General features: G+C 31.2%; 2 protein-coding genes across 3 annotated transcripts; one reads left to right on the forward strand and one right to left on the reverse strand.

The window, feature by feature from the left end:
• Nucleotides 1–652: 652 nt before the first annotated feature.
• LOC124943983 (syntaxin-61-like) lies at nucleotides 653–6,146 on the forward strand. 2 transcript variants are annotated; one of them, XM_047484440.1, is made up of 8 exons: nucleotides 653–863; nucleotides 1,760–1,816; nucleotides 3,086–3,199; nucleotides 3,943–4,056; nucleotides 4,135–4,337; nucleotides 4,724–4,814; nucleotides 4,931–4,996; nucleotides 5,948–6,146. In XM_047484440.1, the coding sequence occupies exons 2-8, from the start codon at nucleotides 1,763–1,765 to the stop codon at nucleotides 6,056–6,058; spliced, it is 753 nt and encodes a 250-aa protein (XP_047340396.1). In that variant the 5' UTR covers nucleotides 653–863; nucleotides 1,760–1,762; the 3' UTR covers nucleotides 6,059–6,146. The 2 variants fall into 2 exon arrangements, with proteins under 2 accessions (XP_047340396.1, XP_047340395.1); XM_047484439.1 differs by having other exon boundaries at nucleotides 654–863; nucleotides 1,737–1,816.
• A 1,420-nt stretch (nucleotides 6,147–7,566) lies between these two features.
• Nucleotides 7,567–12,052, reverse strand: LOC124941934 (putative disease resistance protein At4g19050). The gene is made up of 3 exons (XM_047482319.1): nucleotides 11,958–12,052; nucleotides 8,075–11,778; nucleotides 7,567–7,858 (listed from the first exon to the last, which is right to left on the reverse strand). The coding sequence occupies exons 1-2, from the start codon at nucleotides 11,981–11,983 to the stop codon at nucleotides 8,127–8,129; spliced, it is 3,678 nt and encodes a 1,225-aa protein (XP_047338275.1). The 5' UTR covers nucleotides 11,984–12,052; the 3' UTR covers nucleotides 7,567–7,858; nucleotides 8,075–8,126.
• Nucleotides 12,053–16,341: the final 4,289 nt, after the last annotated feature.

Genomic DNA, 16,341 nt, shown 5'->3' on the forward strand with positions numbered 1-16,341 from the left:
GATCCAAGAATAAGAAAGCGCACCCTCCTCGGTCCTACGGATCAATTGGGCCAACTTTATGTTCTGTTTAATAATTCATCTTTTATCTTCTCTTATATTTCTTTAAAACCGAATTCTGTTATTTTGTAAGTTGTTATAACAAATTTGTAACCGACTCTTGGGTACTTCAGCCTCTTTAAATGCTGATGCCCACCCACTTTTGGGGCTATGAATTGAATCTTTTGGAACTTGGTGCTCTAATTTATCTCTCGGCCTTCACCCCCTTTTCTTGGACCTCTAGGTGTATACTAGTGGTATTCTCTTCTCACCTCGGTTTCTTCTTTTTTAACCTCGAATTCTCTCCTCATTTTATGTTTGCTGCGTTTGAGTATTGAATTCCGTCCCTGGTCCCAACAATCAAGAACTTGTTTCTTGAATTAAAGAACTCAAAAGGCTCGGTTATAGTTTAAAGTCTAACACATACAAACACACTTAACCATTTAACTATTTAACTAGGCGATAATTTATCGCATGACTCGAATCCCAACTTGTCACCTGACGGGCTCGAATCTCACCTTATCGCTTAATGGCTCGAACCCAAACTAGAACTTAGGATGTGTAAACTATTTTGATATGAAACCAAATAGGTTAACAAGACCTTTCCATGTTCCAAACTCCAAAGTATTCCTTTTTCGACTGAATCAGCATAATGAATATGCGCCATTGATACTTGGATCCATTCGCCAGCAGATCTCTCTCTCTCTACCCTCTATTTAGATCTGGATACAGGTTCCAAAACACCTGCCAGTTTCGATTCTCTATCAACTTACTCGACGGTGATAGCGGAAGATCTATCACCATGAATCGAATTTGAATTTTTAAAGGTAACTTCTCGAATCTCTTCTTTATGATGCGCAATTGGTCAATTCACGAACTGTAAGGGAAACTTGCCAATATCCCAAATTACGATTGTCCTGAGATTTTAGGTTAATGGGTATCCGATATTTGTTATCTTGTTAACTTAAAACATTCGCTTATAACATAATTCATTTTCTTCATCTCTCGATTTCTCGATTCAGAGAGTTATAAATATTGTGGATCCTTCTTGAGTTAAAACAGATAATTTGTTTTTTTTTTTTTGTAACAAAGTTTCAATTTTGTTGAAATGAAAAGAATGTCACCCACAAAGGTGTCAAAATGCATACAAGCAAAATACGAAAACAGGGGAATCTTTCTTACTTGTTGAAATATGATCTGATAAGAGAATATAATTTTGAAGCTGTTCATTGTACCTATCATCTTTATGATACTTATTTATGTTTCTTGTTGCAACTTATACCAAGGGCTGTCCTAGTTTGAATTCTTTTTGAGGGTTGACTCTGTACTAGTTTCCTATCACGATTCAAGTGTAAGATTCTTTTTAGTTCAGTGAAACTATCTGGATACTGAAATGGGTTTCAGAATGAAATTCGAAGCTCTCATTGATCTTTGTGGAAAATTTGAAGGTCTGTTTTCTGTCAAGTTGTAGAGAACTCAGCATTTGAATATTTTTGCGGGTTCAAAAGATTTTTTTAAAATGAAGTGTTATAGGTTACTGGAGATGCAAATGTTTATATAGGTTTGTGATGGATATATGTGCTTTTCCATTCTTATCAGAGTTTGGAAAAGTTTGACATGTTGCATATTGGTTTGTATAAGTACATAGCATTCCTTTTTTTCTATTCAAATATTTTCTCATTAGTTTTGGACATCAACAGGTGCTAATTATATAACTTGACAGAATATGTCTTCTGCTCAGGATCCATTTTACATTGTCAAGGAGGAGATTCAAGAATCTGTAAGTTTTATTTTTGGTTTTGTAATTGCTCTCTCTTACCAAATCTAGTTCATGTTTAAGCAGCCTAGCCATTTGTAAGATTGGTCCTTGTAATGTCTCGAGGATATTTGTTGACTCTTCTGGAGTGGGGAAGTAAAGAGTTATTATTTACATACCTACACTTATTGTATCATTCACATCCAAAAGCTAGTTATTCTATACCCATGGTTACTATTGATTAAATCCACGGGCTGAACTTTATAATTTCCAGTTAATTTACAGCTAGTCATCTGATTAATTACATTATTTGACCCTACCGTTCCTTGAATTTTCGCCTTGTCCATATCAAACAGTTGCATTTTACTCAATTCTGCATCAGATGGACTGTTGAATTTTTCAGTATATCAAGTACAGTTTTGATGTTCTCTTTATGCGAATCGGCACATGTATATTCAAATGGTGTCCTTATACATAAATCTTTTCATTCAGAGAAAAAATACCCATGTGTTAATATAGGAGTAAACAAAATTAACCATATGTTAGATTTAATAAGATTTATCAATGTAAATAACGGTTTTTTGTTTATCCAAATTTTGTGGCCTCCTAACTGGCTGCCCCCTTCTTCACATAATTTGAGTAAATGTAACCAATTCAGTGAATGTAAATAATGGTAATACAAATTCATTTTATTTAACAAATGGTTGATTTTTAACCTTATTAATAAAAGTCATATGTATTTTGCTCCTTTATTAGTGCATGGGTATTTTTTGCCCAATTCACATTCATATATAAATTTACCTTTTTTTCCTTATTATGTATAGCATTTGAATCACTAGCTTACTTGATTAGTTGCTTAGCTGACTTACTTCTCCTAGCACAAAAAAGACAGTCAAAGGGGAATTACTATAGAAGTAATTTAAATATAAATTTGTGAAGCATGCCAGTAATTAACTCATAAAAATATTAGCTTACGATTAGACCATTTTAATTATCATTATATTGTTAATATCTTATGAATTTGCTCACAAGCTTTGTGGCCAAGTAATGCAGTTATCAAGCTTGGGTTATTAGAAACTTAGTTGGACTTGAATGCTCTCTTACTGAGCTGCTGAACCTTAATGAGATTTTACTCAGACAAACATCTACCTACTCATGTTCAACTTGGTTCATTTGTAGTTTTAGATCCTGAAAATTTAATGGAAAGGGTAGAACATCAATGTTTTCGTTTAAATGTCAACAATACTTGTTAGGGCACATGATACTGTCTCTCTTTGGCTTTATGGTTCTCAGATTGATAAGCTGCTGTCTACATTTCGCCAATGGGAGCATATTCCTTTAGGCAATCAAGAGCAACAAAACCTGACAAAGGAACTGCTTGTTGGATGTGAGAGCATTGTGTGGCAGGTAAATACCCAAATCTTTGATATACGTTAGCCTATTTGGAAACTAGTTTGTCTTAATCTATCTCACAATCATGATCACAACGAAAAAATTGCCAAACAGATTTGTAATTGAATTTTTTCCCTGTTTAGTATGAAAATGTGATTGAGGCAATATCAAGATTACGATCCAGAATTTTCATGGATTCGTTTCCAGTTAGATTGTATTGTATATTAATCAACTTCACAAAAACTTATACCAAAACAAGTATATAAAAGAAGATATCAACATATGGCTTACATTTATGGTATTTCTTCCAAACTATGGCAAGGAATGACATTCTCCATCATAGCATTTGGTTTCTTTTCCCATTGTCAAGTTTGTATTCAATGCAATTTTCAACTTTATATGTTTTTTCTTGATTAATTCCAGACTTGGCAAACCAAACCACATTAGTTATAAATATATAATGAAATTATAATATATATTTTAAAATACAGAGTATTTTAGTTGATGATTTGAATAATGTGATTGACGAGTAGATCGCTGATTGAATAGTGGATTATTTTATATTAGTTTCACCTCGAGTGGTAAGAGTCTTTAACTAAGAGGCTAAGGTGTTAGATTAGATTCCTACTAAGAAATTGGAGTGGGGGGTTATGGCGGTTTGATGCTGTGGTAACCTTCTCGAAGGAAAAAACTCTGGATAAAAAAATCAGACTGGGAAACTTGTATGTCCTTTGCTGAATCAATTTTTTGATAGGAAGGTAGATGAATTGGACAAGGCGATATCAGTGTCGGCAAGAGATCCTGCTTGGTATGGCATTGATGAAAAGGAACTTGATAAAAGGAGGAGATGGACAAGCACTGCTCGCATTCAGGTACCACGTTTATTGATTATGTACAAATATATTTTAAATGTTGAATGATTTTTCTAAAGTAATGAATTATTTCATTAGGTGGGAAATGTGAAGAAGACTTTACTGGCTGGTAAAGAATTGGATGGTACAAGAACCTCAAATTTGAGTGGGATGCGTCGTGAACTGATGAGACTACCCAATTCACAGCAGAATGAGAGGAGCACCCACCAATACACCTCGGCGAATAACAATAACGATGATCTCATATCATCAGAGTCTGATCGACAATTGCTTCTCATAAGGTAGTTCCTATGCATCTGGATCACCGCCTATAAATTTATGAATTTGTGTTTGAATAAGTTCTGTTTTCAAATGAGATTGAGATATCTAAGAGATAAAAAAGAGTTAATTGTTCTTAAACTTGTTGTCCATATAGTTAGCTGTATTTATGAACTTATGATCATTTTCTAGGGTTATTTGAAAACCAAGTGGTTATTTCTAAGTAACCTTGTTTGATGTAGATGATTACAAATCAGGATTAAAAAGGCATTAGGTATAAATATATAATTAAAAATTAATATTTTTTTGAAAGGAAAAGTAGGTATTTTGGCTGATGATTTGAATTATGCGATTGATGAGTAGGTTGTTGATTGAATAATAAATTATTTGAAATTAATCTCAAATACAGGCAACAGGATGAAGAGCTTGATGCACTTAGTGCAAGTGTGGAGAGAATTGGAGGTGTTGGTCTTACAATACATGAAGAACTTCTTGCGCAGGTGAGTTTTATGACTTCTTCAAAGCTTAAGCATTTTCTGATGAATCTAATCCTAAATGATTTGATAAATTGCATTTAAGATAATTTGACAGATTTTATTAACTTTTGATGTAATAGGAGAATATTATTGGTGACTTGGGAATGGAAATGGAAAGTACTTCCAATCGCCTTGATTTTGTTCAGGTGAACTCTCTTCCACCCATACTCAAATTTAATTTCCAACTTTCTATGCTAGTAATAGTCTCATCTTCAGTGTATTATGCATTGGATGGAATTGTATGATCATACAAGTTTTTCCTGTAGGATAGTTTTTGTTCTATAGTTGGATTATGAGACAATTATTGTTCTTATGAAATTCTATTTGGGTCTTGATTGATTTGGGGTTATTTGAATAACCTAACTTGTTATTTCCAAATAACCTTTTTGGGGGTAAGAAGTGAGTTATTTTGGATAATTTGGTTGATGTGATTGTAGATTACATCAGGGCGGCGGATCTATGTAAGGGTTGTACTGGAGTAACTGGACTTAAGTCTAATAAAAAATATGTATCCAAATATTTTAAACATATAATATACTAATAATCTAGTGGTTTTTAAGATGAACAGTGTATATTCTGCCCTGTATTGGATTCTCCTCAAGTGTATTTTTTTAGAAATATTTTCTTACATTATGTTCAACAGTTGAACCCCTAACTTTAATTTCTGGTTTCGTCCCTCATACATGATATAGTTTGGATAGTGGATTTTCTTGGAAATAATCCCAAACAGCTCACATCAAACAAGACTTTGGTTTCTCTCCTTTAACCATTTTGGGAACATGTATTTTATCGACACAATAACGATCAAACTGAAGAATCACCAAAATCAAACTTGAAAGGGATTTATTTTTATTTTCGATAAGTATAAGTGTTTTTTTTCCTTATCCATATTATAGTGTAATTTTTTATACTCATTTGGTATAAAGATTATTATGGTAGCTCAAGTGGAAACAATCACGTGTAAGATACTGAAGTTCTCAAGTTTAATGCCCACTAAAACCGCTTTAAATTGAATTGGGAGGTCACAATAGTGTTTGAGTAGTGCTAGTTTCCTAATAAAATTGGCCATTCTCATTATCTAATAATAATGTATGCAGAAAAAGGTGGGCATGGTGATGAAGAAGGCTGGAGCTAAGGGTCAGATGATGATGATACTTTTCTTGTTTTTTCTATTCATTATCCTATTTGTTTTAGTATTCTTTACCTAGATTTTATTAGATTCAACACTCCCGAATATTTTAGTGATCCTTAAGACATGTTTTTGTTCTATGTTTCTTTTTATGGTAATAATTCTGAATATGATTAATATAGTGCGGAATCATGTATACATATTTTTATTTTACTTGAATTACATAATGTTTGTCAATTTGCATAATTTTTCATACTAGCTAGAAGTGAGTAACTCCATTTAATCACTTTTTCTTTCTAAATACAACAACTTAAATGTTATATATTATGTAATTTTTATAATATGGAATCACATTTTTGTTTACCCGGTTTCAATTCTCCATCATATATTATTCACTATACATATTGTTATAAATGTAGTTGTTTATGCCAATTTGAATCTTATAAACTTAATTTTTTCTCTTTTCTTCTTTACAAAAATTAAAGACTTTTTTCTCTCTTCAAAATAAATTCAAATTTTTAATATTAGGATGTGCTTTATTTTTATTTTCATTACTCTGATTTAAGTTGGCGTGCCATTATCGGTATTTTATTTAGTCGGATTATATTTTTTATCTCAATTTTTTTTAATCCGAACAATATTCATAATCATAACCATTGGTAGACTGTTTGTTACTTGTACGTTCAGTTTAACAAATAATTTGTATGATTTATCAACTCTCGGTTAAAGATAATGTTAACTGCTGTGCATAATATTTAATAGAGATTATTTCGACACTATTTTATTTGTTCCTTCATTGGTTCATTCGGTTTGCCCTATTTTAATACTTATTGTTAAGGATTTTAAATGAGTTAATCTTTGAAGAAGGGACCATAAAATATGCACAATAGTTAAATATTTTCAATTGGAAATTTTATTTATAAATTGTTCATACAATTTGATACCTAAATTATAGATTATTTATTTTAATTTTATATTATTATTGACAATTTTTTTTTAAATTTTGTTTTGGTGTAAATGTAACTTTTAATTGAATTGAATGAAAACGAATTCATTATATAAAAAAATACCTAGAACTTATTTTAATATAATTTTTTGTCAAAATTAAAATTAATTATATTTGATAAAAATTATTTATTTTTCATTCATTTTTTATATAAAAAATATTTTATATAATTCTTGTAATAATAATAAAATATTAGTTGTCAAATAACCCTTTTGAATGGTTAAAAATGTAATTGTTTAAACTTGAAAATTTATGAAGTATAAAAAATTGAGCCCAAATATATTCTTCTGTCTCAGTGAAATTTAAACTAATATCTCCCACATTAACAATTATTTCATTGCAGGAGACAATATATTTACTGTCTTAGAAGGCTGTCATGACTTTTAAATATACCTACTTGGCTAGCTTTGATGATAGCATTTGTCTTGTCAAATCGACCAAATCATACCTCAGAATATTTTAAAGAAAAACAAGAAGAAAAACAATATGTTTTATTATCATTTTTTTTTATAATACAAGAAGATTTTAAATATAGTATAACTTAAAATTAAAGTATATATGATTAGCTTAACACTTAGTTGTGATCAAAACATAATCAGATTTACCTATACAAATACATAAAATTACAATTTTTTAAGTCTTACCACACATTATTTGGAGTATTCATTATTGAGATGAAACTAATTACACGATTAAATCAAATCATCTTTTTAACTTTTGGATCACCAACATCAAAGACGGCTCTTCCTTTACACCTCTTTAAATGAGAATCGAAGAACGTAATACCTTAAAGAATCGGTAAGAGAGGCAGAAGATTACTCTGCCCTCGAATGTTCCAACCCTACACAAATGATACAAGTCTTGGATAAGAATCTACAAGATCACAAGTTGAAAACATAGTTAAGAGCCAAAACGTGGAAACAATCAATCAATATAGATTTTCTTTGTCGTTGAGTAAAGAATGAAAATTGGATCCGGATCAGATATTATCTATAACATATGTAGTTAGCAATGTCATTAAGCTAGTTATTTGAAAATGAGAAAAGAGTTTGTATTGTTTGATGTGGAAAATGAGAAGTAAAGAATAACCTGAATTTCAATAGATGGAACTTGACCATATTTTGCAAACACAGTCATAAGTTTATGACAAAACCTGATCTTCAGAAACACTGGCTTCTAATTCCGGGGGCAGTTTCGGACACATTTCAATTATCTTATTTTTTAGGGATGGCAATTTTCCACCTATTCTCTCTAACTTCGGTAGCTCCCACAAATGCAAAATCTCGAGATGAAGGAACTCAGGTTCTTCAGACTTTTGTCCCAATATGTTTTCCAAGGCATCACAAAATTTAATCTGAAGCACTTTCAGATTTACAGGAGGTTGACATGTAGAGAAAACTGAGGACAAATTTGGACAAGATTCGAGGTAAAGATGTGTAAGGTTTTCAATGAACTTGGGCAGCACAGATAGATTACAAATGTATTTCAAATCAGATGTATTAGACACCCACAAAACCTCCAATCCTCTCTTGAGGTCAGTAATCTGGTTTTCCCCATCCCAATCAAATACCTGGCATATGTTTTTGCATCTCTCAATCCAACAACCTTTTGTATTTTTAAAATATGAGAGCTTAGGTTGAAATGTATTGTCGACTAAAAATACAAACTCAGCAAGTTGCATGACTGGTTCCATCTCGACAGGAAAACATTTGAATCCACGAATCTCCAATGATTTCGCATCAGAGGAATCAACATTAAAGTGTCGGGTCTTGAAATAAATATCTCTAAATGCATAGTTATCTTGTTTGAAGGACAGAACATTACTTCCATATGGCTCCATGAGGGGAATAGCAACAAAATGCATATTTTTCCACATTGAGGGATCTGTCTCCAAAAGCTGTGTAAATCGAAAGCCACTAATAGATGGAAGAAGTTCATATCCTCCTCCACTTATTTCTACTCGCAGTACAGAGATGATCCAATCACATTGATTCAACAACTCAGCCTGACTGCTAGAAGCACTTTCAGTATTATTCTTGCTGGGCAACACAAGTTGCTCAAGTTGAGTTAGTATAGAGATATCATATGGTAGATCTGCTATACCTGTTCCAAACAGATGATTTATCTCCATTTGGAACTTCGACAAACTAAAACAATCTACAAGTAGGAGCTGACGGAGTTTACTAAGATTCTTTAAGGATGGCAGCTGACGGATACCACTACCAGACAAATCCAAAATCTCAAGCTTTGTAAAATTCTCCAAATTTGGCACTTCAACAATATCCTTGCATTCCCTTAAGTACAGCTCGCGAAGATCTGTAATGTTTAGCATGGATGATGGCAATTTGAGCTGTGTTTCAGAAAGATTGAGATACTGTATGCTGTTCATTTCTTCCAGGGAGTTAACAACAATCTTTTCTAGAGCTGTACATCCATCAAGGGAAAAATAAAGAAGCTTGTTAAGATTAGAAATGGATGGAAGTTTCTTAATCTTAGTTTTAGAAAGATCTAGTTTCTGAAGCTTGGGCTTAGATAGGAAGGAATTTTCTGGTATCATGGTCAAAGCAGTACAGCCAGAAAGATCTAGCACCTCAAGCTTTGTAAGCAGACTTAGATTTGGCAGCTCTTGTAGAAACAAACAACTTGACAGTAACAGCTGACGAACATCACGCAGATTTGAGATGGACTGAAGGTTTGTAGATTTTGTCCCCGAAAGATCAAGTATTTCAATGTGTTTGATATTATCAAGGTAGGAAGTGTTAACCAACATTTTGCAACCTCTCAAGTTAAGATATTGAGGATTGCTCAAGGAAGGTACACGAATAACAGCAGTTCCAGATAGATCAAGTACCTTGAGAGCTTGAATTCCTTGAAGTGAGTGGTCATGGAATTCATTAAAACTAGTACACATTGAAAGGTCAATAATTTGAAGACTAGATACTGAACTAATACCACGCAGTCTGTCTAACTCCGAACAGCCTTTTAACAATAGATGAGTGAGAGCTTTAAGGGAACTAAGCAGTGGCAATGATGTAATCCTTGTGCCAGAAAAATTAAGTGATTGAATATTTGTATTCACATAGAACCTCTTGTCTTCTAATTTCTCCAAAGATGAAGCACCGCAAAGATCAAGCACCATGAGATTGGTCATTTTTTTCAAACTTTGTAGTTCTTTCAAATTAGAACAATTTCTAAGAATTAGCCAGCTTAGCTCAACAAGTTCATACAGTGACGAAGGTAATTTATCTATCTGCAACCCAGAAAAATTGATACTCCGAACTTTTTTCATTTTTGCAAAGAAATCATCTGCAAGATTTCTCAATGAGGTAGCACCAGATATCTCGAGAGCAGTAAGTAATTCAAAATTCAGATCCAATTTTATTTGATGCAAGAAATCACATCCTCTCATAGAAAGTATACGGAGATTGGGCATCTTAGTTAATGTGGAGGGCCATGATCTGTATGTAGGGTTGTTGAGCCCAAGAACTTCAAGATCATCCACAGATTTAAACAGATCACCACCAACTGCCCTGTCAAGACAGTTTCCATCAACCAATAGAGCAGACTTGCTAACTGTTTTCATAGTACCATCTTTCTGGAAGATTCTCCCAATTCCTCTCCAATCACCAACTTGAAATACACTAGCCAACCCTAGATTGGCAGTTCCACCATATCCACCCATCCGGTTGTTTCCCAAACTTGGCACGATATCATCCAAATCAATCGGTACTTTTACAATTGCAACATGATCAGACTCAACTTTCTTCAATATTTGACAATCCATGAGTTCAAGCAGAATATCGTGTCCCCTCTCATATGTCTTCTCCATAAAATCTATCGGACCAAGATATCCTTCAAGCATCCAATGAGCTATCAACTCATTATGGTGCACACTTTTACGATCACGAAAAAAGTGGTTATCTTTCCAACAGCAATCAATTAGCACACTAGCAGGCAAAGAGTTAGCATACCCATTGCGCAATAGTTCGGTAAGGAAGTAACTTACAACATAAGAGTATTCACATGTCGTTGGCAAATTCGTTAACAACTCTTCTTCAGAAGCATGATGTGGAAAGAAACTCAAGATCTTCGCCATCAAGATGATTGCAGGTGGCAAACAATAAGTCTTTTCAACAATTCTTTTAGCTAAGTCTTGTGAGATATTTATTTCTGCTCGTCTAAGCAATAAGAGCAGTAAATTTGTTGCATCTTGCTCGTGCATAGGTTCCACCTTAAAAAATACTGGGTTAGGGAGCTTAAGAGATTCAGAGGGATTAGAGCATCTCATGGTAATCAAAACCTTGATTTTTTTCTCATTAGGATTTAACAAGGATTTCACTTTATCAATAAGGTTCTCAAGAGGATCTTGTTCAACACTTTCATCACTTTCTACATTTCTTTCAATATGCACATCATCTAAGACCAAAAGTAACTTCTTCTCTCCAAGTTTTGCCCTTATTTTTTTGAGTATTTCAGGGCTATCAATGATCAGCTCTGAGTTTTCATAATCATCAACATTAGATGATGCAGGAGTATGGAGCATAGATAACTGACGTCCAATACTGTTCAGAAGAGCATCATTCTCATACTTGTTATAATTAGGAAACAACCAGATAACAGCATGGAAAATTCCTTTCTTTTTTGCAAGATTACTGATTTCTCTGGCCATCCATGTTTTTCCAACATTAGCTTCTCCAAAGAGAATAATTTCTTGTACACTTTCATCTATTAGCTTTTTCAGTAAATAGTCTTTCCGATCTGCCACCATGCCTTGTTCAGCATTCAATGAAATCCTGCACAAATTTGTCCAAATTAAAAAAATGATAATAAACGAATTCCTCCAAGGCTAATATGCGTCAAAAGTTATGATTGGAGAAGTATGAACAAAGAAAACAAATTGTGAACCTCAAATAATACACATGTAATCATCCTCTTTGAAGGATTAAGGAGTATCAAGAAAATGTAATATTACCTCTGCGTTTGGGGATCTCCCATCATTAATTAGTTGATAAAGCAACTAACAAAACTGTTTATTTATCAAGATATCTTGTCCTGCACAATTCAAATATTCTTATTAAAAAATGTAGGGATATAATGAAGAAGAAAATCTGTTGAATTTCTAATACATAATGAAGTTATGCCCTAAAGTACACAAAAACTAATTACAAAATACTGATTGAGGAAGGAAGTGATATTCAAATCAAATTTGAAAATGAAAATATTAGCAACTAACAAGAAACTCACTGAATAAAACAAGTCGACCACGAGAATAATTTATAATGTCAAAGATAACGATCAATTATCTTTAGATAGTTATTAGTTTGTTTTTACTTAACGATAATTGTCATGATTTCCTATATTTAAATCAGTGTTCATTTAGTAAATAAATATTAGATTTGTTAGACTAAGAGATTACTTTAGATTAAGTTTGATTAAGATTAGTCTAATTTATATAACTTTAAACTTTAACCTTATTATTTATTCAATTCATTCAATAACATTTACTCTCCTATCTAGGGTTTCTTTTAACTCGGTATCAGAGAGCTTAAGTCGGAAAAACTCCCAAATATCTACATATAATAACTTGACAATGAATGTTTTTGCTAGTCAATCAGTATATTTTAACTTAGGATTACAAATTCCATCATCCTAATCAAAGACATGTCTACTAGATCATTTCAAAACTTAGAATTGGACAGTAATTAGGGCACAGTAATTTCCTTACTACAAAAAAGGAAATCGAAATCGTTTTACCAATTTCAGGTAGAGAAACTTCTGCTCCACTTCACACTTCAAATGAAGGCTTCTTAAAGGAAAACTTAGCAAAACAACAGGATCTAAAGTTATACATGATAATTTTGTGGTTTAACAAGAAGGATGCAGCTAAAGGTATAATTTACATCTTACTTGATCTATCTGAACCAAAAACGAAAGAGAATTCTGCAGAAATCATACACAGATATTGGATCATTCTATATGATATTCCTTTTACGCATATTGATACGTAAATGATCTGAAATCGTAATATCAGTATAACATTCATGTAGATCGACAGATTCATACAAAAAAAGACATGTACATGGAGAGAAAAGAGAATTGAGAAAACCTGAACAGCAAGAAGAGCAAAGAGAGCAATAATACAATGTAGATCCTAGCGAAGCATCTTGGAAGCAGAGTTCAGTCAGTTCCTTCTCTTTGAGTCAACTGAGATTCTTATAATTATCAACAATGGCGGATTCATGTGAAATTAATCCCTTTTCTCTCATCTTAAAAAGAAAAATAAATTTTTTTTTAAGGCGGTAACCCTTTTTTTTTTATCTTAATTAATATATATTAAAAATTATGAAAATAGTATATGTATAAGATATTACAAACATAAAAAGTCTGAAAAAATGTTATGAATCTGGTTAGTCGGGAAATTTGACGAGATGACCCTACAAAGGCATTGATCACATCATTTTAAATGCACTGATAATTATTTTATATTTTTTTTTATGAGATTGTTCCTGTTGTGAGACGTAATTGAATGCCCGGTGAAATGTCCACAATCGCGAGACACAACCGGCAACCGCGAGATGCAATTTTTTTTTGAAATAATTTGCGTCTCACGATTGCCGATTGCTTTTCGCGAATGTTGGTTGCGTCTCGCGATTATGGACTTTTTACTGGGCATTTGGTTGCGTCTTGCAACCGACGGTTGCATCTCGCGACATGGACAATTTAATAAATATATATATATATATATTGGTCATCAGCGCATTTAAAAATACGTGCACTACCAGCACATTTACCCATAATATGAGGGTCATTTCGTCAAATTTCTCGGTTAGCTCGTATAGAGTTTTTGGGTTGTCGGAACTCATAAGTAAAATGTGATTTTATTTTATTTTATATTTTTTTACCTTAAGTCTGGTTTAAAAAATTAATAAAATAAATATTTGTTTGAGAAATTTAAATTCTTAACCAAATAAAATTTTAAATTTTTATCTTTAACCACTCTTTCACCACATTTTATGTTCAATAATACACTACATTTTTAACCAAATATCATATATATTTAATAAATTGACTGTCTAGAGGGTGGGCTGTCCAATCCGAGGGCATGATACTCTTACCCTAGAGTCTACCCTTTATTGTGAACTTTTAAGCATGAATATAAAAAACTTTATAATAAAGTTTTGAAATAGCTCAAATGAAAAAATGTGGTTAGTAAGAAAACAAATATCATGGCCATAAATAATATGCATTAATATAATACATACCACAAGTGATTAATACCACTACTGATTATATTTAACTGAAATTAATCAATTTCAACTATTTTATTGTTTTTATGGAATATTTGAACAAAAATCATTTTGATTCATACTTTTTTTTTAGTTAAATCTTTTCGAAAAATCTACCTGAAATACAGAAAATGCTCTACTTATTTTGCAAGAATGGAATGCTAGTGCTAGTGGCTCTTTATGAACTTTCTTTTGATTCTTAAATCCATTTTGATTACAAAAGCATATTTCCCTTGAAGTTTATGCAATTCTAAATGTGCATACATAATATTAGTTAAAATTATCATTTGGCATACTATTGCATATGACTTGGAGATGATAGTTAAGAAATACATTAAATAAAAATAGTTGAATGTTTTGTAAACCCTCAATATTTGGATCCAATTCAAATATTAATTTTCATTACCCACTAATAACTTGGTAGCACATTTGTTTTTAATTTTGTATATTCTTACTCTTTTCCATCTAACTTAGTTAATTTATTAATGTAAATGAAAAAATTGATTTTGTAACGTGTATATTTAGACTAGTTTTTGTGTATACCTCAAATAATTATTAAATAAACTAACACAACAATTCACTGTATTACCTTCAATTTCAATTTAATACACATTTTCTCAATAAAAAGTGAACTAAAATCAAACTAAAACCTTAACATACTATTTATTATTATTATTATTATTATTTTTTTTTTAATATAATAGTGTTTCCACATGTTCACAATCACTAGGATTAGACAAAGAACCTCACTTTGATAACTAATTGATGGGGGTCATTTAAAGGGGTTCAGATCTGCAGTTGCAGATTTGGTGCTCCACTCTACACCACCTTCATAAAAAATAGTTATTTTTATAGAATAAATTAAAATTAATGAAAAAGAAGAATAAAAAATCAACATACATTGTAAAAGTGGTGTAGGGTGAAGCACTAAATCTGTAATAACAAATCTGTGGTGCATTTAAAGGTCTAAAAGAGTACATAAAAGATTTGACAGTTTTCTCCCCTGTAGGGTAATAGAGGAGATCTCTTAACGAGATCCTTTTTGCTACAAGTATGTGATAGTTGCCAAAGTCTTAAAATTAAATTATTTTCATGTAATCAATAAGTTATAATTTTGTACTTTCTTAAGCTCAAAATGTAGTAATTCTAATATAAAAAAGTAACTCATCTCTGATATAAAAATTATGAAAATTCATTTTTAAACTCAGAAAAATAATCTTGAATATTCATTTTTATACAAACTTTTTAACTTTTTCTATATTACCTATATATTTATTAACTTTACAAATTAAACTCTAATGTTATTTTCAATTTGAAGAAATTATGATAAAATTAATTATAAAACATAAAATAAGTAAATCAAACATTATTAAATAAATACAAGTTACACTACATAACATAAGTGCAAAAGTTACATCAAAACACATACATATAAAATTACATTTTTGTGTTTTATTTTAATAAAATTATTTTGTTATTTTTATCTCTTTTATTAATGTTGTTCATTATATGTAAAAAAATATAGGTTACAAATAAAAATTTAAACATATAAGTAAATTATATAAAAAACAAAATATATAAAATTAATATATATATTAATAGTTAGAGGACCAATATATAATTTAATAAAAAAAATGAATTTTTGAATAGTGAAATGCAAATATAAGTTTTGCTTATAGAGAAAAAATGATAGAAAACTCATTTGGGTTTTGTTTAGGACTTGGGTGGAGAAACTAATATTGGGGTCATTTTAAATATTAGTTTGAGATGATTTTAGGGTCCATGTACGACTATATCCCTTGAGTGTTATTTAAACTGGGGAATAGTTCTTTATCGGATTAATTCGAAATCTAATCTGAACCGAAATATTAATACCGAAATACTAATGCAGATTGGATCAGATTAAGTTTCGATGAAAGTAAATTTGAATTGGATTAAAATTATTTAATATATTCGAATTATCAAATAAAAAAAATATTTTTTAATTTATTTTTCTGTAAATTATATTGATGAATTATATTTCTCATCAATATAATTTTATTTATTTTCCATCACTCAATAAGATTTTTC

Source organism: Impatiens glandulifera, chromosome 6 (genome assembly GCF_907164915.1).
Source record: "Impatiens glandulifera chromosome 6, dImpGla2.1, whole genome shotgun sequence".
Lineage (NCBI taxonomy): Eukaryota > Viridiplantae > Streptophyta > Magnoliopsida > Ericales > Balsaminaceae > Impatiens > Impatiens glandulifera.